This window comes from Micromys minutus, assembly GCF_963924665.1.
Source record: "Micromys minutus genome assembly, chromosome: 5".
NCBI classification, from domain to species: domain Eukaryota; kingdom Metazoa; phylum Chordata; class Mammalia; order Rodentia; family Muridae; genus Micromys; species Micromys minutus.
Window position 1 is genome coordinate 3,173,384 of NC_137974.1, and position 24,218 is coordinate 3,197,601.

A 24,218-nucleotide genomic window follows, 5' to 3' on the forward strand; every position below is an offset into this window, starting at 1 on the left:
TGTTTTGTGACCGGCTATATGGTCAATTTTGCCATAAGGTGCTGAGAAGGAGGTATATTCTTTTGTTTTAGAATGAAATATACTATAGATGTCTGTTAAATCCATTTGGTTCATAACTTCTGTTAGCTTCACTGTGTCTCTGTTCAATTTCTGCTTTTATGATTTGTCCATTAATGAGAGTGGGGTATTGAAATCTCCCACAATTATAGTGTATTGTGCAATATATGCTTTGAGCTTTAGTCGGGTTTCTTTTATAAACATGGGTGCTCTTGTATTTTGAGCATAGATGTTCAGGATTGAGAGTTCATCTTGATAGACTTTTTTTCTTTGATGAGTAAAAAGTGTCCTTCCTTATCTTTTTTGATGAAATTTAGTTGAAAACCTATTTTATTCTATATTAGAATGGCTACTCCAGCTTGTTTCTTGGGACTATTTTCTTGGAAAGTTTTTGTTTCCCAACCTTTTACTCTGAGGTAGTGCCTGGCTTTGGTGGTGAGTTTCCTGTATTCAGCAAAATGCTAGGTCCTGTTTATGCATCCAGTCTGATAGTCTATGTCTTTTTATTGAAGAATTGAGTGCATTGATGTTAAGAGACGTTAAAGAATAATGATATTGTTTCCTGTTATTTTTGTTGTTGTTGTTGTTAGAGGTAGAATTATGTTTGTGTGCTTTTCTTCTTTTGGTTTTGTTGCAAGAGGATTGTTTTCTTGCTTTTCCTAGGGTGTAGTTTCCCTCCTTGTTTTGGGGTTTTCTATTTATTATTCTTTGTAGTGCTGGACTTCTGGACAGATAGTGTGTAAATTTGGTCTTGTCCAGGAAAATCTTGGTTTCTCCATATATAGTAACTGAGAGTTTTGCTGGATATAGTTACCTGGCCTGACATTTGTGTTCTCTTAGTGTCGCTATGACATCTGTCCAGGATCTTCTAGCTTTCATAGTTTCTGTTTAGAAGTCTATTGTAATTCTTATCAGTCTGTCTTTATATGTTTCTTGTTTTTTTTCCCTTACAGCTTTCCTGGATGTTTTGGATTAGGAACTCTTTAATTTTTACATTTTCTCTGACTGTTGTGTCAGTGCTTTTCATCTCTTGGATTCTGTTGGTGATGCTTTGTCTATGACTCCTGGACTCTTTCCTAGGTTTTCTATCTCCAGCGTTGTCTCTTTGTGTTTTCTTTATCATTTTTGTTTTTAGGTACTGCATGGTTTTGTTCAATTCCTTCACCTGTTTGCTTATATTTTCCTGTGTTTCTCTCAGGGCTTGTATTTGTTTATCTGTGTTCTCCTGTATTTCTTTAAGGGAGTTATTCTTGTGCTTCTCAAGGCCTCTATCATCAACATGTGGCATGGTTTTAAGTTCAAATCTTGTTTTTCTGGTGTGTTGGGATGTACACTGCTTGCTGTGGTGGGAGAGCTGGGTTCTGGTGTTGCCAGGTAACCTTGGTTTCTCTTGCTTAGATTCTTGTGCTTGCCCCTTGCCATCTCCTTATCTTTGATGGTAGTTGATCTTGTTGTCTGTGACTGGAGCTTGTCTCTCTGTGGGTCTGTGGGCCGTGGGCTTGAGTGTTGGCTTTCTATGGGTAGGCTGTGAGTTCCGATGTTGATGGGCCGGCTCTAGCTCTCGGTGCAGATGGAGGCCTTCACTGAAAGCTGCGACTCAGAAGTTTGTGGGCAGAAGCAAGCAAAGATGAGCTGTACTGCAGCCTTGTCAGTCCTTTTGCCTATAAAAAATTTCTTATAACAATTTTTAAAAATAAAACTTCAGAATTTTTTTAATGCTAAGAACCTATTTTTGAGTAAAAATTTTACAGAACATTGTGTTTATTCTTGCACTGCTTGTGCCCTGTTGGGGAGGTAGACAAAAAAGAAGCAAATAGTTATACGACACATGGCATGGTCAACATTCAAAGCATGAAGCCAGTGCAGACTTCATGCAAGGATAACTCATGGCTAGAGAAGTGACCTTTCAAAGTCAACGTGTAAAGGACAGCTTGACTGCCCAGAACAAGTCTACAGAGAGAGGGGTTGAGGCTACGATTCCAGAGAGTTCATCCCGTTGAGGCTTGAGATAGACAGCACTGGGGTATTCACAGCACAGCATAGAAAAGGATTGGAGGAATGGGGGCCAGGACCCATGGAAGCTCTACACAGCAATAGAGTCTTGAAATTTATTCTGAGTTGATAAGATCCACATGGATTTCAAAGGTGTACTTAGGAGGAAGTAGACTGTTAAAGGAAGATGGTGGTGAAGAATATAGTGAGGGTTCTTGTAGTCACAGTACTTTCTAGTTAGAGGAGGAAAACAGTTAAAGATGAGAATCAGCTTGATGTTTCCAAAGGAATTGTGACAGGGTAATATGTTGAGAGTAATGGGGAGGCTGTGGGTCTTGTTTGATTTAACCAAGGCTCTCCTAAGGAATACGAACAACTGAGTATGAATAGTAAGGTGGCAGAGGATTTTAGACAGTTTTTGTTTATTATGATTCTGTGATGTATGGCTTGTGGATCATAAGTCACACATGCTACAGTATATGTATGGAGGTCAGAGAATAACTGTGAGCTGCCCTGGCATCTCCTAAATGAATTCATGTTGTCACACCAAACATAAGCACTTTTGCTGGCCTGGGGCAGAACATTTTGTGGTAGGTGGGTCAACAGTTAGAACTGTCCTTCGGTGGGAAGGAACTGGGCATAATGACCAAACAGAAGGATGCTGGAAGACAAGAGAGGCAGCACAGGGGTTTGGACCAGTGCACACATGTCTGTATAAGGCATTTCCAGGGATCTGACACGCTGTTAATATGAGGGGACAGCATGAGAGGAGCTTAAACAGTGAAGCGTGTCATGTGCTTTGTTTTAAAATTTTTCTTCTGCCTACTCATGGGATGTAGTTCCTGAACAGAGGCCGAATGGAAATATGATGAGTTAGAACCTAGGCTGTACCACATATGGCAAAGATTTGTCAGAAATAAATTTGAGGTATTTATGTATCTGTTTGTTTTTATTGGTGCTGAGGATGGAACCCAGAGCCTAACGTATATTATACAAATCACCACTCAGCTTCATCCTATCCCGAAATTTTAGATTTTATGTTGGTGTATCAGTCATCACTGTTGTTGTTGTTTGGGAAAATGGGTTATAAAGGAAAAGAGAAAGAATGGGGATTGTCCTCTCAGCTTTTGACTGGGTGAAAATGGGAGAGGAGGACTGTGGAAAGGGTGCTTGGGGTGTTGTAAGTGGGACGGCTGAATATGGACAGCTACAAAGGTCCCACCAGGAAACAACAAAGAAGTCTCCCTGGAAGGCTTGGAGTTAACTTGCCTAGTATGCTATCCTTCCAACACTTCCAGTTGATTTAAAGAGGATGATGATAGTAAATAGGGACAACAGAGAAGTCATGAGTGTCCTACAGTTGTTAAAGTGCGACTTGATGTGGAATCGATAAACAATTAAATTCAGAAATAAGCAAAAAGGATATAGATTAAACAAGTAAAGATTGTTTCTCAAGGTGGGTCCTGTTACCTACGTTTGTGTTATCAGGCTGTGCTAATGTGTACTTTTTTTTCCTTCTCTATTTGTATAAATACACACTGTATCATATTACTATTGTAGTTTGCAGACCCTCGACTTACCTTTCTCTTTCAGAGTTCAGATAATTGCACATGTGATTAGAGTGGCCTGTGACCCTCATGGATATTACCAAGAATTCTGTGGTCTGCCCCTCATTTATAGCTGTGAGGCCCGGGTCCCTTATCCTGAGATCCAGGACAGCTTTGTGTTTCTCAATGTTTTCCTGACTAAAGGTGTGCAAGCCAGACCAAGCCAGACTAGGTCGTACAGTATAGAGCTTTCCCATCCCCCCACTCTCGACTCTCCTCTCTAACTATAAACAACAACAAACCCCCCAAAAAACAAACAAAAAAACCCCACCCTATAATACAGAGAAACTCTTTTGTTCTCAGGATCTGAAGGGAACTGAGAATCTGAAGGCTCTCATGTGTGCTTTCCAAACACCCCATGGCTGTCTGTGGGTGTGATGCTGTAACTCTTCTAATGTTCTCCTACTTTAAGTCCCTCATCATGGCTGTCTATAACCATGAACCTGAGACTCTCCTGATGAGGCTTACTCTGAAGACAAATTCATGTTAGCTTTTTTCAATGAACTTGTTTTCTTTTGTAATTTATGATAGTTATTATGTATTCCTATTGTGCTGGGCACATTTCCATCCCTTGAGCCTGACTTGGGCATATGACTATCTGGAGTGTAGTCCAAGTGAGCCAAGCCAAGGTTTAGAAAAGTTCTTACATAGTCACACTTCCACTTTCTATGTCTGCTGTGGTAAGAAGGACATATCACTGCAGCTTAATGCATGTAAGAGAAAACCAAGACACGCCAGCCAGACCCGTCAAAGCCAGCCTGAATGTTCTTGCATCCGGCCAACACTCATTTAAAACAATCAGCCATTTCCTTCGACACTTCTCTGAACTCGGCCTCTCCCTTCTCAAGGAACTCAGTCCACATTTCTGCTTTCTCTCTACACGTAGTTCATTACCTTCTCTATTCCCCACCTCTCGTAGGCGATCTTCTTCCTCTCTCGTGATCCTCTTTCTTGTTTCATAATCTACACACACATGCACACACACACGCACGCACGCATGTATGCACACTCTTTCCCCATATGAGAGAAAATATGTCTTGTCTTTTTGAAACTAGTCTATTTTACTTAATACAATGGTTTTCAGTTGCATACATTTTTCTGAAAATGTCATGATTGAATTTTTCTGTACTGCTACAGAAACTTTCATTGTGTGTGTGCTATATTTTTTTTAATCCTGTTACCTAAAAGACATGTAGGCTGGTTCCACTTCCTGACTCTTTAGGTAAGTACAGCTATAAACGTGACTGTGTACTTTGGATGACTTCTGGTTTGCATCATCGCTCTGTTAGCAGATATTCCAGGACTACATACTGACTTCCAGAGGAGCACAAGCTGACATTCACTCCAGCAGAGACTAAGCTTTATCTTTCCCTGTGTCCTCCGCAGCATTAGTGTTCTGTTCCACTGGCCACGTTCACTCTGACCAAGGCTATGGGCAGCCCGATGGTGACTGATGATGGTGAACGCTTCTCACGGGTCTGTGGGTGTCGGTGTTTCTGGCCGAGGGAACTATCCACTCCACGCACCCATTTATTGATTTAATGTTGACAATTCTTTATATGTCCTCAACATTAATCCTCATCTGATGTCAAATTGGAAAGATTATTTTTCCCATTCTATTTGTTAATGGCCATTTCCTTTGCAGTACAGAAGCATCTTCATTTCATTCAATCTTATGTCAATTCTTGGAATTATTTCCCATGTTATTAGACACCTCAGAAAAACTCTTGTCTTTGTGTGTGTATCAAAGTGTGCATGTGCACGTGTACATGCATGTGGCAGTACATGCATGTGTGTGCATGTGCACATGGTGACCAGGCCAGAAGTCAACGTCCGTTGTCCTCCCACAGTAATTTCTCCGTACGTTTGGAGACTCAGCAACTGTGGAGTCACAGGCCTGGCCAAGCTGGTTGTCTAGCTCCGGATATTTGCTTGTCTTTGTTCCAGTCCTACCCCAGGGCCGGGTTTTCACCGTAGAATTCTTTACTTTGTTTTCTAGGTTTATTCCTAGGCATTTTAATTTTTTAGCCTTTTATGGGCTCTCTGTGAGTTTCACATCATACATCCCAGTCCTGCTTATCTCCCTGTTGACCCCTCATATCTGCCTTATGCCCTTGCAAATATCCTCCCGAAAATAACACGCATGCACACATGTGCACACAGGTGCGCACGCATGTACACATGCATACACACACACCAAACCAAAGTAGAAACCTTCACCCTGGATGCTGCAGAGTGTCACAGTGTGTCCTACTGTTCATACATCTTCACTTGCAAATGTCCATTGTAGTGTCTTTAGTCTGGTTCAAGAGCTCTGGGTTCTGTGACACCATCAATATTGGATCCTCACAGGGACTCCTCACAGTTATCCTGTTGTTGTTCTGTGTCATGGACATCCTGCAGCTTTGGAACAGCAGGACTGGCGCTTTCCTGTGTCCCGACTGTTCCAGGTGATTGGTGACTTGTCTCAGAGCCTTGGATCTGGGCCTGTGTCTCAGTTAGGGCCTTACTGCTGTAAACAGACACTATGACCAAGGCAGGTTTATAAGAACAACATTTAATTGGGGCTGGCTTACAGATTCAGAGATTCAGTCCATCATCATCAAGACAAGATCATGGCAGCATCCAGGCAGGTATGGTACAAGCAGAGCTGAGGATTCTACATCTTCATCTGAAGGCTGCTAGTAGAACACTGACTTCCAGGCAGGTAGGGTGAGGGTCTTAAGCTCAAATCCACAGTGACAAACCTACTCCAACAAGGCCACACCTCCTAATAGTGCTACTCCCTGGGCCAAGCATATACAACCCATCACAATATGAGTGGTAACTGAGCAGGTTAGCATACTGGCTCTCCCTTGTCCACACCACCAGAGCAAGCTCTCCAGTACTGCTCTGGCTAGGACACCCAGTGCAGTCACCAACAGGAGGCAGGGTCAGCTCTCTTGCTCTCATGCCCTTGGGACCAGCTCACCCACACCCATGCCTCCAGAGCCAGCTCTACTGTGCTGCCTAGTGAAAGCACAGGGCCCATTGTCCCAAGTACTGCAGCCTGCGGGGAGATAAGCCACTTCACCCCCTCTCACAGCACCATCAGGGCCCGCTTCACTGTGTTGCTCAAGTGAGGTACAGGACCTACTCTCTATGAAACATAAAAACTATTATTATATGGACTTATATAAAAGCTTGCTAAATGGAACCCACAGTGTCTATAAATTATGTTTAAGATAGATACCGATATTGCCTAAATGATGCATTTCTTTTTTATTTTTCCTTCATACCAACAGTAGTTCCCAGTAGCAGTTTCTTCTCCCTCTACTTTTCCTCCCTACTTCCCCTTCTGTTTACCTTAAAAAAGTAGGCCTCCTAGGATACCAACTGAACACAGCATAACAAGTTACAATAAGACAAACCTTTATAGCAATGCTGGACAAGGCAACCCAGTAGGAAGAAAAGGGTCCCAAGAGCAAGCAAAAGAGTCAGAGTCCCCCCCTTCCCCACACACACTGTTAGGAATCCCACAGAACCCTAACATGCACGTAGAGGACCTGACTCATACCCATAACGAGCCCAGGAACATCACCTCAGTCTCTGTGATCCACTGTGAGCCCTACTTAGATAACTCTGAGGGCTGTGTTCTTATGGTGTACTCATTCCCTGTGGCTCCTGCAATCCTTCCCTTGACTCTTCAGGATTCTCCGGGCTCTGCCTAGTGTTTGTGAGTCTCTGCATCTGCTTTTATTTGCTGCTGGATGATACCTCTCTGATGATAGTTGGGCTAGGCCCCGATATGTATATAGTAAAATATCATTAGGACTCATTTCACTGAATGTTTTCTGATTTGGTTTTATTCTGGGTCTCTCAGTTATCCAGCCTCTGGTTCCTGGCCATGTAGGCAGTGCCAAACATGGGCTCCTCATGGTGGGCCTCAAGTTGGATCAGTATTGGCTGGCCACTCCCACAAGCTCTACACCACCCGTATCCTAGCACATCTTAGAAGCAGTGTCCCAGTCCCACTGCTGGAAGCTTTTCCCGGTTATAGAAGATGGTCAGTCCAGGAGGAGCCTTCGTGCTAGCTCTTTAAAAGCCTGTGGAATTTGTGAGGAATGCACTTGGACCCAGAGTTTTCATTGTGTAAAGTTTTCTTTATTGCTGCTTTAAGTTCAATGATGATTACGGGTCTGTTTATACTTTATATGTTTATATTTGAATTTCTATAAATCATCTAAATCTAGAATTGTATTCATTTCTTCTATATTTTCTAGTTTCTTGGCATATGAGTTCCAAAATACTCCTTAATGATAATTCATAATTTATTGCTTTATGTAGTAATTTCTTGTTTTTCATCTCTAATTTTGTTGATTTATATATTATCTATTTATTTATTTATTTATTTATTTATGAAAGTGTGTGGATCTATACTGGTGTCCCATTGTGGAGGTCTGTAAACAACTTACAGGAATTCATTCCCTCTTTTCACTACTGAATTCACTAAGATCGAATTCAAGTTTTCAGGCCTGGCAGTAAGCGCCTTTGCTCCATGAGCTATCCTGCTAGCCATATCATTTTGTTGTTGTTGTTAGTTTGGCTAAGAAATTGTCAATATTGTTTTATTTTTTCAAAGCCAATTTTGTAAGTAGTTTGGTGAGAGTTTTTTTAACTCCATTTATATCAAGATCTTTATTATTTTTTGCCATCTGCCACTTCTAAGTTTGATTGTTCTTAATTTTTCAAGGATATTGAGGTACATCATTAAGATATTTATTTCAGGTATTTTAAATTGTTTTATGTAGATATTTACTGTAAACTCATTTTAACTGCCTTAGCTGTATCCCAAAGGTTCTAGTAAGTTGTGCTTTTATTTTCACTTCTGTATTAGTCACTTTTCTTTTGCTATAATAAAATATTAGGACCCAAGGCAAGTGACAGAAGGAAGAGTTTATTTTGGATTATAGTTCTAGAGGGAGGCCCCGTAATGGCTGAGGAGTGGCAGCAAGTAAGTGGGGCGGGAAGCTGAGAAAGGTCATTTTCAACCGAAGAGTAGAAGCAGAGAGTAAACTGGATCCCGAAATCTCCCCCAAACTCCTGAATTGGGGACCAGAGTAAATGCCCAAGCCTAGGGGGCCATTATTATTGAAAACAGTACAGTTCAGCTCAGACACTTCTCAGTCCTTCTCTGGATTCTCCACTGATCATCATTCAGAACTGCACAATCTCTGAGCATTTCTGCACTCTTTATATATTCTACTATTTGTTAGTTCTGATTAGATACAATGACTTACTTTGATTCTTTTGTATTTGGTACGATTTAATTTGTATCCTAGGACATGGGCTGTTTTAGAGAAGATTTGATGAACTGCTAAGAAGAATGTGTGTTTGGTGTCTCTTGGACAGACTTTTCTCTACCTGTTGAGGCTGACATTTTGTACAATTTAACTGCTATTCACTTGAACTATGTTCGTTTGTAGTTCAGCTGACTGTATTGAGAGACTTAGATAACTCATTTCTACAGTAGCGGTCCTTATCTGACATGTTATGCCCATTATAAAGGCCTCAATGTTTTCTGTGTATGTGCCTAAATTATTTTGTCTTCCTCATGTATTTTTTCTTTTATTAATATGTCGTGGTCTTCTCCATTTTTCCTCGATAATTTTGGGTCAAAGTCTACTTTATCAGGTACCAGAATAGATATACCAATTTCTTTTCAGTTTCTGTTTACTGGGTAGATTATATTCCATTTTTTTGACCCTCAGTGTGAGTGTTTTTACCAGTAAAGTGTTTTTCTTGAAGACAACATAAAGTTGTATCTAGTTCTTTTACTGGTAAATTGAGGTCATTTACATTTAAGGTTATTATAGACAAATGTTTACTAATTCCAATAATATGGTTGGTTATTCTTTATGGCTAATTGGATAATTGTTAGTCACACTTCCCATTCTATTGTTACTAGTTTACTGGGTTGAGCATGATGGATTCCTTTGCTTACATCCCTCTTCTGAAATGTATTCTTCCCTATGTTCTCATCACTGAGACTGCCTTTATTCCTTTTCTTTGTCTATCTTTATGTTGTGATTTCTTATGTGCATTATAATTTAAAATAATAATTTTTGTCTCAGCTGAAACAATGAATCATTAATGATATTTATGAACTGTATTACAGATTGAACTTCAGGATCTTGAAAAACAAATAGTGACTATTGTTGAAGAAGCTAAAGAAACAGACAGGCAAATGCATCAGCAAGATGCTTCCATGGAGAATTCTAAACTTCGGTGTGGACTCTTAGAAGCTCAAATTGACTCCTTATATTCAGAAAGCTTAAAACTTAAATTTGATACAGAAACAGCCCAAGAAAAATTTGAGGAGCAAATGATTAAATATAATTCATATTATGTAAAAATAAAAGCTTATAAAGATAATTTAGGAGAGATAAAAAGCCGATGTTCATTTAAGACTGAACTCTATGAAAAACGAGATCTCATCAAAAACCTAAAGACAATGAAAGAAGATCTTATGGAAAATTTTCAAAACTCACAAGGGAGCTGCACAATACACATACAGGTTTGAAGGGATTCTTATCAACTTTTTCCTGTTTTTTATAACTATACCTAGTAAATAATAATTAAATTAATAAATTGCGTATAGTTCTACATTCAGAAACTATTTATCCAATTGTTAAAACTTAAGTAAGTACATATAACAATCAGATATATAAGTTAAACAGCAATTTCCTGAATGTGTGAATGCTTAAAGAAGATATTTATAGATCATCTGTGGGCTTGTAACTATATATGATCAAAATTACAGTGAACAATTAATGTAAAAGATTCATCTTCTAGCTCCTATTCCCAATCAGTGCATGTGATGAAGTCTGCACACAAGCTGAGTTCATACCTGCGTGTTGCATGTATTTGTATTCTTCTCACTATTCCTCAGGGACCATAGGGAAAGCAACTTAATACCTGCCACTCCTTGCTAGAGCATTAAAAAGTACCCTGTGCTCCACTGTCAGGCGAACATCTGCACAACTGCTACTCCCCTCTGTGTTTTAGTTTGTTTCAGTTTGTGTAAGTCCAGGTTTGCTTTGTGAAAACAGTGGCTTGTTTGTGTTTTTTTTTTAATCTATAGAAGCAATGTCTACTCCTATCTTCCAATTTTAAATTTTGATTTTGTTAGCTTCCATAAGTTATGAAAGCATTCAAAAAGTTTTAGATTCATTTTGACTTGTATCTTTTAAATTTTACAAATATCCAGGAAGACATTTCCAAGCTGAAGAATAAAATTATGACATTAAAAGAGTCAATCATTGCAAAAACATCTTTTCTTGAAGAAGAGAAAAAAACACATGAAAAATTAAGAAAAGAAATAGAGGTGAGTCTTAGTTATCTAAATTTAAATATTTCTTAATACTATATCTTAAATTATTATATATATATATATATATATATATATATATATATATATATATATTTCCACAGTTTACTCTTAATTTTCAAAACATCTAGGGAACAAGAAAGAGCTTGACTAAATATAAGCCAAGATCTTGTTAAAATATAACAAGAGATAACTCCATTAAAACATGTAAGAGCATTCAAACAAACAAAGCATGTGTTCACATTAAGTCTGGTCTCTAGCAGGTATGAAACATGCCTATAATCTTAGCACTTGGAAGAATAGAGTTTGAAGCCCATTTATAAAGCAATACCTGGTCAAAAATATATACCTAGCTTAGAATTCTATGGAATTATTCCAGGTCTCATTCTGCCTACCACTTGGTACCTAATTAAAGGCTAGAGAGTTTAAAATGGCTTAGATGATTTAAAAGGGTGGCCATTCTAGACATCGAAATCTTGAAAATAGACTACAGGGCAGTATAAACAATTGCTGTTCTAACACTTCTTGATTTGGTATTTGAGACTTTCAAGAGTCAAGTTTAAAAACAACTACAGATAAAATGAAGATGAGGTTGGGTTCTTGCTGATCAATTCTGCATTTGGAATACTAAGGCAGAAGGATTGCCACAAATTAGAAACCAGTTGAAGCTGTAGAATGAGACTCTTTCCAAACCAAAATAAAAAAGCAATGAAAACAAAGGGAACTCATTTCCTAACATACCAGGTACCGCCCTAGCTTTTATCATTATGATTTGTATGAATGGAGATCAACTATGGAAAAGAATATGTTGTTAATGGCACATAAATGTAAGACCCAAATTGAGTCTTATCTATTTGAAGCTCCCATGAACGAGATGAGAGATCAGGGATCGATACAAAAGCAAGAAGTTTATTTGTCCAGTGCACCAAGGTGACTTATATCTAGAGGAGAGGCGACCCCAAGAGGCTGTTACAAGCAGTTTTTATATGTTTATGGGTACAGGTTAATCAGCAAGGTTATAATTTAAATTCATTGGCTAGGCATATTGACGTTTAAATCTATTGGCTAGTGAGCATGTGGGTCAGGACCCTAACTGGGACTCTAGAGGGTCAGATGGCTATCAGTCAGCACATTCCACGATTCTCCTGAGAATTATTTGCTCAAGGATGTCCCTTAGGCTGAGGCAGGGTGGGCAGCTGGGCCATTGTTCCCTTTATCTCTATTTGTCAGACATAGGCAGGGAGAAGGGGATCAATGGAATGTGGATGGGGGTGTCAGGGGTAGAGAATTTTCCACTGCGATTTCTTCATTAAAAAACAATTTTTACCTTTAACACAGTTTAGAAAATGAAATGTTTATTTAACTTGTTTGTAACTAATTTGGCACGATATAAAAATATCTAAATAATTTGAAGATAAAGTCTTTACCTTTATACACTTTCAGTCCATAACACACTGTGCTTTTGTTTTATAGTTTCGTAGGTTTTCAAATTAGAATGCTTATTTTTGTTTTATTATATTTTTATATACTATTGTGTAATAATTTATTCAAATGTTAGATAAGTGGTATGAAACTAGAAAAAGGGTTAATGAAACAGAGAAGAGACCTAGAAGTAGTCCCCATGCATGAATGTGAGCCGTGAAGTAAGCTGAACTAGTGAGATGGCTCAGCAGCTGAGGGTGCTTACTGCTGAGTCTAACAGCCTGACCTCTGCACAGTGTCACACAGATGCGTCACAGCCCCCACACCGCGCCATGCCCACCTCCTCTGCACACTGGCTAACTGTGTAGGGAGTGCTTGGTGAATTCCCATCTCATAGTACCTATGCATAATCTCTTAAGAGCATTCCAAAAATACAGGAAACATTTTAACTTACACATTTTAAAAGACAAAAATACCTTCACAAACTTTTTGGTTAAGTATTTTTACTTTCATAGCAATAGAGAAGACAAGACTGAGCTCTTAGGAATATTTATAAAACATATAAATGAGAAGAAAAGACAAGGACATGTCAAACAAAACCATGAGTGTGTGACATGAAATTCTTAATTATTTAAACATGTATATCTAAACAACAAACAAAAATCAGCAAACAGTAAATAAGCATTCACTTCACATTTTTTTCTATATTTTCTTTTTAAACATTTCATTTTATTTTTAAATCACCTTACAATTTAGGTTTCCCATGTATCTGCATAAGCATTTCATTGTGGTTGGCCATCCTTTCCTCTTCCTCCCTGTCTTCCAACCCTGTCCGCACTGTGCACTTTGACTCCCAGTAATCCCCCTTTACTTTGTTCTCTTGTCTTCCCATGCCTCCATTAAAGGCGCTTCCCTCCATGCTCATGGTCCCTTTGTAAGTTTACTGACTTTTACATTTGTCCTCACCTCGAGACACATAATCAACAGTTAGAGGCTACAGTCTATACATGGGAGGTAATATGGCATTTGTCATTTGGAGCTTGGATTACATCACTAATTATAATGTTTTCAGTTCTATATATTTGTCCAAAAATGTCATAATTTAACTTTTCTTTTTTAACTTAATAAAATGTCATTGTGTGTGTGTATAAACATATACATATACATATATATACATATACATACACACACATATATATATACACATACACTATCTATATGTTCTTGGACATCTGTTTCTTCATCATTGTGATATTCGTGGCTGTACTGATCTCTGAAATAGAATGAGCCCTTGGGTGTATGCCAGGGATGGGCCTCTTGCTCATATAGGAGTTCTGTTTTTAATATGTTGAGAAACACACACTCTGTTCCCATAGTGGCTGTAATAAGCTGTATTCCTGCCAGCAATAAATAAGGGCTCCTCTTTGCCATAGCCTCTCCAACATTTCCTGTTGTTTCTTCTCTTGAAACCATTTGACTGGGGTGAGACGGAATCTCAGAATAGTTTTAATTTGCGTTTTCATGATGGCTAAAGACACTGAACATGTTTAAAAATATTTATTGGTCATTTGCTTTGTTTTGTTTGTTTGTTTGTTTAGTTGGTTTTGGTTTTCTGTGTAGCCTTGACTGTCCTGGTTCTCCCTTCAGAGCCTCTGCATCCCAGTGCTGGGGTTAAAAGTGTGCACCACCACCACCAGTGTCTTTCTTTTAAAAACTCTTCACTTCTTGCTGGCAGGTTTTATTTTTTGTGTTTAATTTTACAGTTGTTTATATTTTATAGAAATCAGTCATCTTTTGGCAGGATAAATTTTTACCTGTTCGGAAACCGTCCGATCAGTTTGTTGCTGGGTAGAAACTTTAAATTTCATGTTGTCCTATTTGCTAACCTTCGGGCTATTTCTTCTGAGATTGGGAGCCCAGTCAGGAAGCTCTTGTCTATATGGACATCTTGAAGGGAATTGTATTCTCTCTGGTTTCCTCTACCTGTTTCACCACTCCTTTTTAAATTAAGGTCTGATCCCATTTGAATTATTTTGGTTTTGTTTGTTTGTTTGTTTTGTTTTTTTTACTTTTCAAGCCAGATATACTTTTAAAAGATCATGTTTACAATAAGTAAATTACATAGTGAAGAAACATCAAAATGAAGTTGAATGAAAAGGCACATTTGAAGAGTTTAAGGTACTAAGAGTCCCTTGTTTGTACTAGCACCAGAGGAAAGAGAAACAGATACATTACAATTGCTTTCTGGGGGCGGGGGGGGGGGGGTTTTCTGTCAGTGGAAGTGATTAACACTGGCTTCTTTTCTCCCCTCTCTGGGGCAGTCTTTTCCTCCCTTGGCTTCGGAGAGGAGAGACAAGTTAACCTTCTGCCATAGAGAAGTGATACATCAGGAGATGGCTGAGATCACGCAGTTGGTCCACCAACTGGAATTAGACTCCACAGTAGTGATAAGAGTTTCTGAAGGCTTGGCTATTTTTGATCTGTCATCTGGATGGAGTACCTTTGATCTGTCATCTGGATGGAGTTCCCCTATGATGTATGTTTTGGACACTTCTCGTGCCCGACATCCTCAAAGTTCTCGGTAGCATCACCACCAGGATGCTCTTGGAGAAACTTAGTCAGATCGTACACCTTATGATGCAGGATCACTCAGGTGCTCTTGCTGTTGTTGTGCCTCTGAATCTCTTCCTGTCTGACTTCCCGGCCATCTCGAACAGTGAGCCTTCCGGACCCTGCAGCACACCCTGCAGGGTAGTGCTATGATCAGGTCTCTTGAATTGGTTTTTATTCAGGGTGAGAGATATGGGTCTAATTTCATTCTTCTCAAGGTGGATATCTAGTTTTACCAGTACCATTTAGCAATAAAACACTGATAACTTAAGCCATAATGAGATTTATTTAGCTGTAATATTATATATAATATAATACAGTAAAGTTATATTATAGTTTGAAAGATGAAAAGCCTCTGAATCTTAATATATCCTTTATATGACTGTAATTTGCTGGAAGCCTCATGGGAAGAAATTTGATGTTATGTAATAAATTCTTACAATAACAGGTTCTTAGGTGCCACTGCTAAAGAGTAAGTACACACACATTTTGAATGTTTGGCTTAATTAATTTTGATTACTATCTACTCACATCAATACTATCTCTTGATTAAGGCATTGAACGTCCCACTTTCAAAAAGTGTTCTGTTCCTTTTATCAAGTAATTGAAATATCATCAGTTGAATTTTTTAAAGTTTCATTAATCACATACAATACTATATTTTATCATTTTTAAAATTTTTATTGGATAGTCTCTGTATTTCATTACAAATGGTATGCCCTTGCTCCCCCCACACAGTTACCTTCCTCCTCCCCCTCAACTTGCATCCATGAAGGTGCTCTGTCTCCCAATCACCCTCTCCACCTCAGTGCCTTGGCTGGTTTATGATATTGTTCTTCTCATGAGGTTGCAAACTTTTCAGCTCTTTCAGTCTTTTTCTCTATCTCCCGTGTTCAGACTGATGCTTATCTGCAAGCATCCTCATATGTATTTTTATGACTCTGGCAGAGCCTCTGAGTAGACATCCATATCTGGTTCCTGCCAGTAAACACTTCTTAACATCAGCAATAGTGCGTGGGTTTGGTGGCTGCATATGGGATGGATCCCCAGGTGAGGCAGTCTCTGAATGATCTTTTCTCCAATCCCTGCTCCTCTATTTGTCCCATTATTTCCTCCCATGAGTGTTTTGTTCTCTCTTCTAAGAAGAACTGAGGCATCTACCTTCTGGCCTTTATTCTTTTTGAGCTTCATAAGTTCTGTAGATGGTTTCTTGATGATAGCTTCAGGTTCTATCCATTTGCTTAGGAATTTCATAAACTTGTTTATAATAACTGAGTTGTACTTCATTGTGTATATGTACCACAATTTCTGTTTCCATTCCTCTGTTGAAGGACATCTGGGTTCTTTCCAGCTTCTGATATGAATATTGTTGAGCATGTGTCCTTGTTAGATGTCATAGAGAATAAGCCATTGATGTTTTGTTCAGGAAAATTTCCCCTTTGCCTATGTGTTCTAAGCTCTTCCCCACTTCCTGTTCTGTTAGTTTCATTTTACCTGGTTTTAGGTGAAGGTCTTTGATCCACTTGGACTTGAGCTCTGTACAAGGAGATACAATGCACGTATCTTCTGCATGCTGTCTGCCAGTTGACCCAGCACCATTTTTTGAAGAGGCTGTCCTTTTTCCGTTGGATGTTTTTAGCATTTTTGTCAAAGATCAAGTGACAAAGGTGTGTGGGCTCATTCCTGGATCTTCAATTCTATTTCATTGGTCAAAATGCCTGTTTCTGTATCAGTACCATGCAGTTTTTTATCACAATTGATCTGTAATACAGCCTGAGGTAAGAGATGGTGATTCCCCGGAAGTTTTTTTTTTTTTTTTTTTTTTTTTTTTTTGTGGATCATGGTTTTGCTATCCTGGGTTTTTTATTATTCCAAATGAATTTTTAAATTGTTCTTTCTAACTCGATAAAGAATTGAGTTGAAGTTTTGATAGATTGCATTGAATTTGTAGATTGCCTTAGGGAAGATGGCAATTTTTACTATGTTGATCCTTCCAGTCCATGAGCATTGGAGATCTTTCCATCTTCTGAGGTCTTCTTCAATTTCCTTCTCCAGACATTTGAAGTTCTTGTCATACAGATCTTTCACTCGCTTGGTTAGGGTCACACCAACGTATTTTATATTCTTTGTGACTATTGTGAAGGGTGTCGATTCTTTAATTTCTTTTTCAGCTGTTTGCCCTTTGAGTAGAGGAAGGCTACTGATTTGTTTGAGTTAAATTTATATCCAGCCACTTTGCTGAAGGTGTTTATTCCCTGTAAAAATTCTCTGGTGGAATTTTGGGGATCACTTAATTATACTATCATATCATCTACAAATAGTGATATTTTTACTTTTTCCTTTCCAATTTGTATCCCTTTGACCTCTTTTTCTGTTTGATTGCTCTGGCTAGGACTTCCAACACTATATTGAATACGTTGGGAGAGAATGGACAGCCTTGTCTAGTCCCTGATTTTAGTGGGATTGCTTCAAGTTTCTCTCCATTTAGTTTGATGTTGGCTACTGGTTTGCTGTATATTGTTCTTACTATGTTTAGGTATGAGGCTTGAATACCTGACCTTTCTAAGACCTTTAACATGAAGAGGTGTTGAATTTTGTTAAATGCTTTCTCAGCATCTAGAGAGATAATCTGTGATTTTTTTCTTTGAGTTTTTTTATGTAGTGGATTATGTTGATTGATTTCCATATATTGAATCATCCTTCCATCCCTGAGATGAAGCCTCCTTGATCATGGTGAATGATCATTTTGATGTGTTTTTGTATTCGGTTTGCAAGAATTTTATTGAGTATTTTTGTATCAATGTTCATGAAGGAAATTGGTCTAAAGCTCTCTTTTCTTGTAGGGCCTGGATTCCCCACCTGGATTTCTTTTTCTCCTTAGTTTTTCAGAGGCTTCTGCTATTTGTTTATGTTTGGTATTTAGGAATCTTAGTTATACAGGAAGAACCAATAAATGAAGACATTTATATTTTGCTAGAAACAGTATGGAAAATTGGTACTTTAAATGCTAGAGAATAAGAGGCCTAGTGCTATATTTTTAGAAATTATCAGTAAATTTAATACTTCCATTTAAAAAATTTTTATCATAAACTTTCTTGCTCTAAAATTCCATAACTTTTAAGTTTTCTTTAAGTTTTAAGTATTAAGACATGTTAAGCTTTTCAGTTGCAGTTTTGCTGTTTCTAATATATTGAAAAACGTTCTCAACTTTTTATCATACTCATAAATTTAAGTTAAAATTTTTGCACAATAATTATTAAAACAAAAAACAAACAATAGTCACATTGTCTGAGAATACTACATTTTAAAAACAATTATTTTTAGCAATTGTTACAATTTGATCATTGATGTTCTGAAAATAACCAGGAATTATTAAGAAGGCTGAATGCAAATACTAGGAGACTTTTATTAGTTATTTTTTCTTATGAGTGCTATTCTTAGTCCTTTCTGAATTTCTTTATCCATGGCTCTGGGACATTTCAGATGTCACTTTCCCTTGGCTATACCATTGTTTGTTCTAATCTTTAATATTTTTAAACATTTATGCATTGCATATTTTAGATTCTATATTTCTAATCTCTACATTTGTAGTTCAAAAAATAAAAATGGTTCTTGAATATCAACTTTTATCACCAACGAATGCTTTCTGCATTTCCAAGTCATAAATGAAATGTGGAAAGCCATTTCCTAATATTTATCCCTAAAGGACTTTCTTTTCTTCATGATTCTCTGTCTTTATACACTTCAGAGGATGAAAGCAAGAATACACTATGAACCATCAACAACACATTGGGAGAGAATGAGTATTAAGCTTCAGATGCAAGCACTTAGCAACAGTCGGTGATCTTTCTCTACTTCAGAGCATTAACAACTGTTATTTGCTGAAATCAAGACACTAGAGCGGTGCGGGACAGTTTCAGTTGATGAGGAGTTTTGTAAACAGCATTTTGTGATAACAGATATATTATAGAGCACTAATGGTTTATTCTAGCCTAAATTTTGTAAGTCTGGGCTTAACATTGTAAAGGGCAGGGGAAATGAACACGCTTTCGGAGCTGCTGCAAAGAGGGTTTGACTTGGTGCCACACAGCATCCATCTGTACAGCCGACAAATGGAACAGAAAGCGTCACAGAGCCAGAAGCTGACCAATCCTATATGAAAACTCCAGGCCAGCAAAGGGGACAGGGTGAGCAAAGGTAATATAAGAGCTTCTCAAGGACCGGAGTGATGGCTCAGGGGTTAAGAAGAGCTCTTACTGCTTTTATGGGGAACCTGAGTTTGGTTCCCAGCACCTACATCATTTCTCAACTTCTTGTTGCTTTTAATTCTGGGGAATCTGATGCCTTGGCCAAGATAAAATGGTAAACAATTGTTAATCAATGGAAAGTACAAATGTTGAGTATTAATTTATCATCATCATCATCATCATTGGGTTATTTTCAGTTCCTGGTATTTTTCAAAAAACTATCTAGGATATACATATTTGCACCAGGAATTAGTACTAGAGAATTATAAGATCTAGGCTCAGTTACTTTCTCTTAATAATTAAGTAATATTAAGTTTCTTAGTAATATACTTTCCTTTAATAATTATGAAAAATGACCTACATTTGAAAAAATTTTATCCTGTTTTATAAACTTACTTCCTCATGTTGTTATTTTTGTCAATACTAAGTTTGGCCTGACAAGAAACTTCAGATTTGCGTATTAGTTCCTTACAAAGCCTTGTCTGTAACTGAACTGCGTATGTGAATGAAATTTCAAGGTCCTCAACTGGAAACAAAGTTAGAATGTTGGTAAGCTGAGATTTCAGCCTCTGCTCTTAAGAGACATTTTCTGCTACTGTGCAGCCCTAGTAGTGAAAACAACTGTATTTCACCTCTCTGTGCCCGAATACATGATGGAAGTGATGTAAAGGAGAAAGGTCTATCTATGCCTCCCAGTTCAGAGGGTATCGTCCTTTGTGACAGCTATTCCTGGTTGTCACCCTGACTACATCTGGAATCAATTGTAATTCAGAATTAGAGGGCACACCTGTGATGGATCTTGGGGCTGGAAAACACAGGCTTATGACCCAGATCCTGACATGGAGATCGTGAGGTATAGTGGCCAAGATAGTGCATGCCTTTAATCCCAGGAGACTGAGGCAAGCAGATCTCTGAGTTCACGACCAGCCTGGGACAGAGCAAGTTCCAGGTCCAAGCTTGGTGGTAACACCTTTACTCTGTCCCACACCTTCTACCGGAGGCTGCATGAGGACATCGGAAGCAGGAAGACTCACTCTTCTCCGCCTGCTTGCACGTACCTGCCGGCACATCCGTGGGAACCTCCTTCTCCAGATTCCAGCTGATACACAAGACCAGCGGAAACTACTAACCTGCGGGCCCGGGCAACTACTAGAGTCTTGGACTTCCAATTCACAACTGCACAGTTTGGTTAGCTGGACTACAGTCATTACAATAAGTTCCCTTACTATAGAGACATTCCATAGTTCTGTGACTATAGAGAACCCTGACCAATTGCAGACTGTTTATACAGAATTCCTACTGGAGGCATGGCCAGGCTGAAACACTCTAAGGACTGCCATTACTACCCTGTGCCAACCAGGTAGCTTCCAGGCTCAAAATGTATTAAGTTTCTCAAAACAATGTCATGAGCTAGGAAACAAATATTGAAACCCATGAGCCTGTGGGGACATTTTACATTCAAACTATAACCTCCATAACTGAGAAAAAGCCCAAACCTCAGGACAAACCAGAAGTAGATACTCTACTAAGTATTAAAATCTTACAAGTTCAGATGGTCAACAATAGTTTAATTGAATTTAGAATAGAACTCAACACTTTCAGAAAAAATAATAAAATTCAGAGTTTGCAACATTTGACTTGTATTAGTTACTAATAAAACAGTAGTGGAAAGAGAGAGGGCCAGTTGTGCTAGAGGAATCCGTAAATGCTGACACACAGCTGTGCTTGTCTTGGAAGTGGCTAGAGGGTGAGAACTGCTGTTCCGTTCTCCAGGGGAAGTGTCGGTGTCCTGGTGGATATGGTGAGAGGAGACCTGTCAACAGAACCACGCAGAATCAGAATGGACCAGAGCAATTACTGAAATGGAAAATCTGACAGAGTGGTACTGACAGCAGATGAGACACAGCAGAGCACATCCTTTCTCCAGTCTAGAACTACTCCAGTCACTGGTCAAAGCACCGGGAGAAAGAGGAGCAAAAAATAAAATGAAACAGTCCAGAGACCTTGGGCCAGATTAAACAATTTGACATCTACAACATCTATATACTTTTATTCCAGAAACAAAAACTGGGAAATAAATACTAAAAACATATTTGAAGAAATATTGGCCAAGAATCTCAACATGAATAAAGTATATCTTGAAGATTTAAGAAACTCAACAAACTAAGCAGAATAAATAGAGAAAAAAGTAACTGAGGTCATTAAAGTTATTAAAACTAAGTATAAAGAACAGACTTGGCAGAGGCATAAACCATTGCCTATGCAAGATTGATGGTAATTGATTTTTTTAAAGTTAAAAACATTGATGGTTAGTAAACAACAGAAAGCATATTGAAGTGTTAAAATGAAAAAACTATTGATTAAGAATTTTATATTATATGAAGTGCTTTTTTTTAAGTTAAGGTGAAATAATGACATTTTTGAATAAGCAGAAGCTGGTAAATTTTGTCTCTCATATATTTTCATTAATGCTAAATAACATTTTTCCTATTAATTAATTAATTTACTTTATATCCCGATTGCTGCCCCTCTCCTCCCCCAGTCCCTCTCTTATCCATTCCTTCGCCCCACAAATCCCTCCTCTTCTCCTCTGAGAGGATGGAACCCCCCTGAGTATCACCCCACCCTGCACATCAAGTCTCTGCAGAAATAGATGTATCCTATCCTACTGAAGCCAGACAGGCAGCCCAGTTAGAGGACTGGGGATCCACGGGTGTTCAGGGCTCACATGGAGACCGAGCTGTATGTCTGTACATATGTGGGAGATCTATCTCCAGCCTGTGGATGCTCTTTGTTTGGTGATTCAGTCTCTGAGATCTCCACAGATCCAGGTTAGCTGACTCTGTTGGTCTCCCAAATAAGTGGAGTTTCTATCGTCTCTGGGTCCCTCAATCCTTCTCCTAACTCTTCCATACGATTCTGTGAGCTCCCTCCAATGTTTGGCATCTTTATAAAAAAAATCACATGCCCATGCATATATGAATTTATCTTTGGGACTTCATTTCAATACTGTCTGTTTTTTTGTGTCAATATCAGGATGTTTTTATTACTATAGCTTTATTTATAGAACTATTTATGAACTTTGGTATCTTTGTGTTTGGTGCATAGATGTCAAGAATTGAATTGTCCTCTTGGTGGGTGTTTTTTTGTTTGGTTGATTGGTTTTTGGTTTGGTTTGGTTTGGTTTTGTGATGAGCATGTAGTTTCCTTTCTTGTCTCTTCTGATTAGTTTTTGAGGTCTATTATGCCAGGTATTAAAATGGCTACACAGGTTTGCTTTTTAAGTCCATTGTTTGGGATATCTTAGGTGATGTCTATCCTTCATGTTAAAGCATGTTTTTTGGGTGTAACAGACAGATGTGTCTTATTTTCACTTCCATTCTGTTAGTCTATGTCATTTTGTTGGAAAACTGAGACCATTGATATTGAGAGATATCAATGAGCAGTGTTTGCTTCTGTTATTTGGTTACTTGTGGTGGTGATGATGGTGGTGATGGTGGTGATGGTGGTGGTGGTGGTGGTGATGGTGGTGGTGGTGATGGTGGTGATGGTGGTGGTGGTGGTGGTGATGATGGTGGTGGTGGTGGTGATGATGGTGGTGGTGGTGGTGGTGGTGGTGGTGGTGATGGTGGTGGTGATGGTGGTGATGGTGGTGGTGGTGGTGGTGATGATGGTGGTGGTGGTGGTGGTGATGGTGGTGGTGGTGGTGGTGATGGTGGTGGTGGTGGTGGTGATGTTGGTCATGATGGTGATGGTGGTGGTGATGGTGGTGGTGGTGGTGGTGGTGGTGGTGGTGGTGGTGGTGATGGTGGTGGTGATGGTGGTGATGGTGGTGGTGATGGTGGTGGTGATGGTGGTGATGGTGGTGGTGGTGGTGGTGATGATGGTGGTGGTGGTGGTGGTGATGGTGGTGGTGGTGGTGGTGATGGTGGTGGTGGTGGTGGTGATGTTGGTCATGATGGTGATGGTGGTGATGATGGTGGTGGTGATGGTGGTGGTGGTGGTGGTGGTGGTGGTGGTGATGGTGGTGGTGGTGATGGTGGTGGTGGTGGTGGTGGTAGTGGTAGTTGTGGTGGTGGTGGTGGTGATGGTAGTGATGGTGGTGGTGGTGATGGTGGTGGTGGTGATGGTGTGTGTGTATTTTCTTCCCTTCTTTTGATTTGCTGATCTGGGAGTATTTATGCTCTGGGTTTTCTTGGGTGTAGTTAACCTTTTTTGGTTGGAGTTTTCCTTCTAGCAATTTCTTTAGGGCTGGATTTGTAGATAGATATTGCTTACTTGTTTTCTCCAACTATTGTAATTGAAAGTTTTGCTGGATGTGATAGTCTGGAATCTGTAATCTTGTAAGAGTCTGCAGCACTCCATCACAGGCCCTCAGACACTCCACTAAGAAGTCGGGGTCAGCCCCATAGGTCTGGCTTTATATGTTATTTGTTTTTTTTTCCCTTGAAGCTTTTCATATTCATTGCTCTATACATTTAGTGTTTTTATTATGTGCAGAAGAGTTTTTCTTTGCTGGTCCAGTCCATCTGGTGTTTTGTATGCTTCTTGTACTTTGACAGACTTTTTTTTTTAGGTTGGGATTTTTTTTTCTATGATTTTGTTAAAAAAAATTTCTGGATCTTTGACCTGTGTTTCTCCTTCCTCTATTCCTATTATTCTTAGATTAGTTCTTTTCATGATGACCCAGATTTCCTGGATGTTTTATGGTAGCAGATTTGTAGATTTAACATTTTTCTTGACCAAAATATCCATTTTTGTCTATTGTATCTTCAATGTCTGAGAGTTTCTCTTTCATCTTTTCTATTCACTTTGTGAGGTTTGCCTCTGAGGTGCTTATACGAGTACATGAAATTTTAGTTTCCAGATTCTGCTTAGTTCACGTTTTCTTGATTGATTTTACTTTCACATTCA

At 38.8% G+C, this 24,218-nt stretch overlaps 1 protein-coding gene across 3 annotated transcripts in view; it reads left to right on the forward strand.

Moving 5' to 3' along the window:
• CCDC122 (coiled-coil domain containing 122) overlaps positions 1-24,218 on the forward strand; it is a 53,106-nt gene that overhangs the window by 22,571 nt on the left and 6,317 nt on the right. For 2 of the 3 annotated variants that reach the window (XM_080917125.1, XM_080917126.1), the window contains 2 exons: positions 9,814-10,212; positions 10,906-11,022. The exons of the other annotated variant lie outside the window; for it this stretch is intronic. In XM_080917125.1, coding sequence (XP_080773251.1) covers positions 9,814-10,212; positions 10,906-11,022 — 516 coding nt within the window. The remainder of the gene's footprint in view (positions 1-9,813; positions 10,213-10,905; positions 11,023-24,218) is intronic. 3 annotated transcript variants of the gene reach the window in all.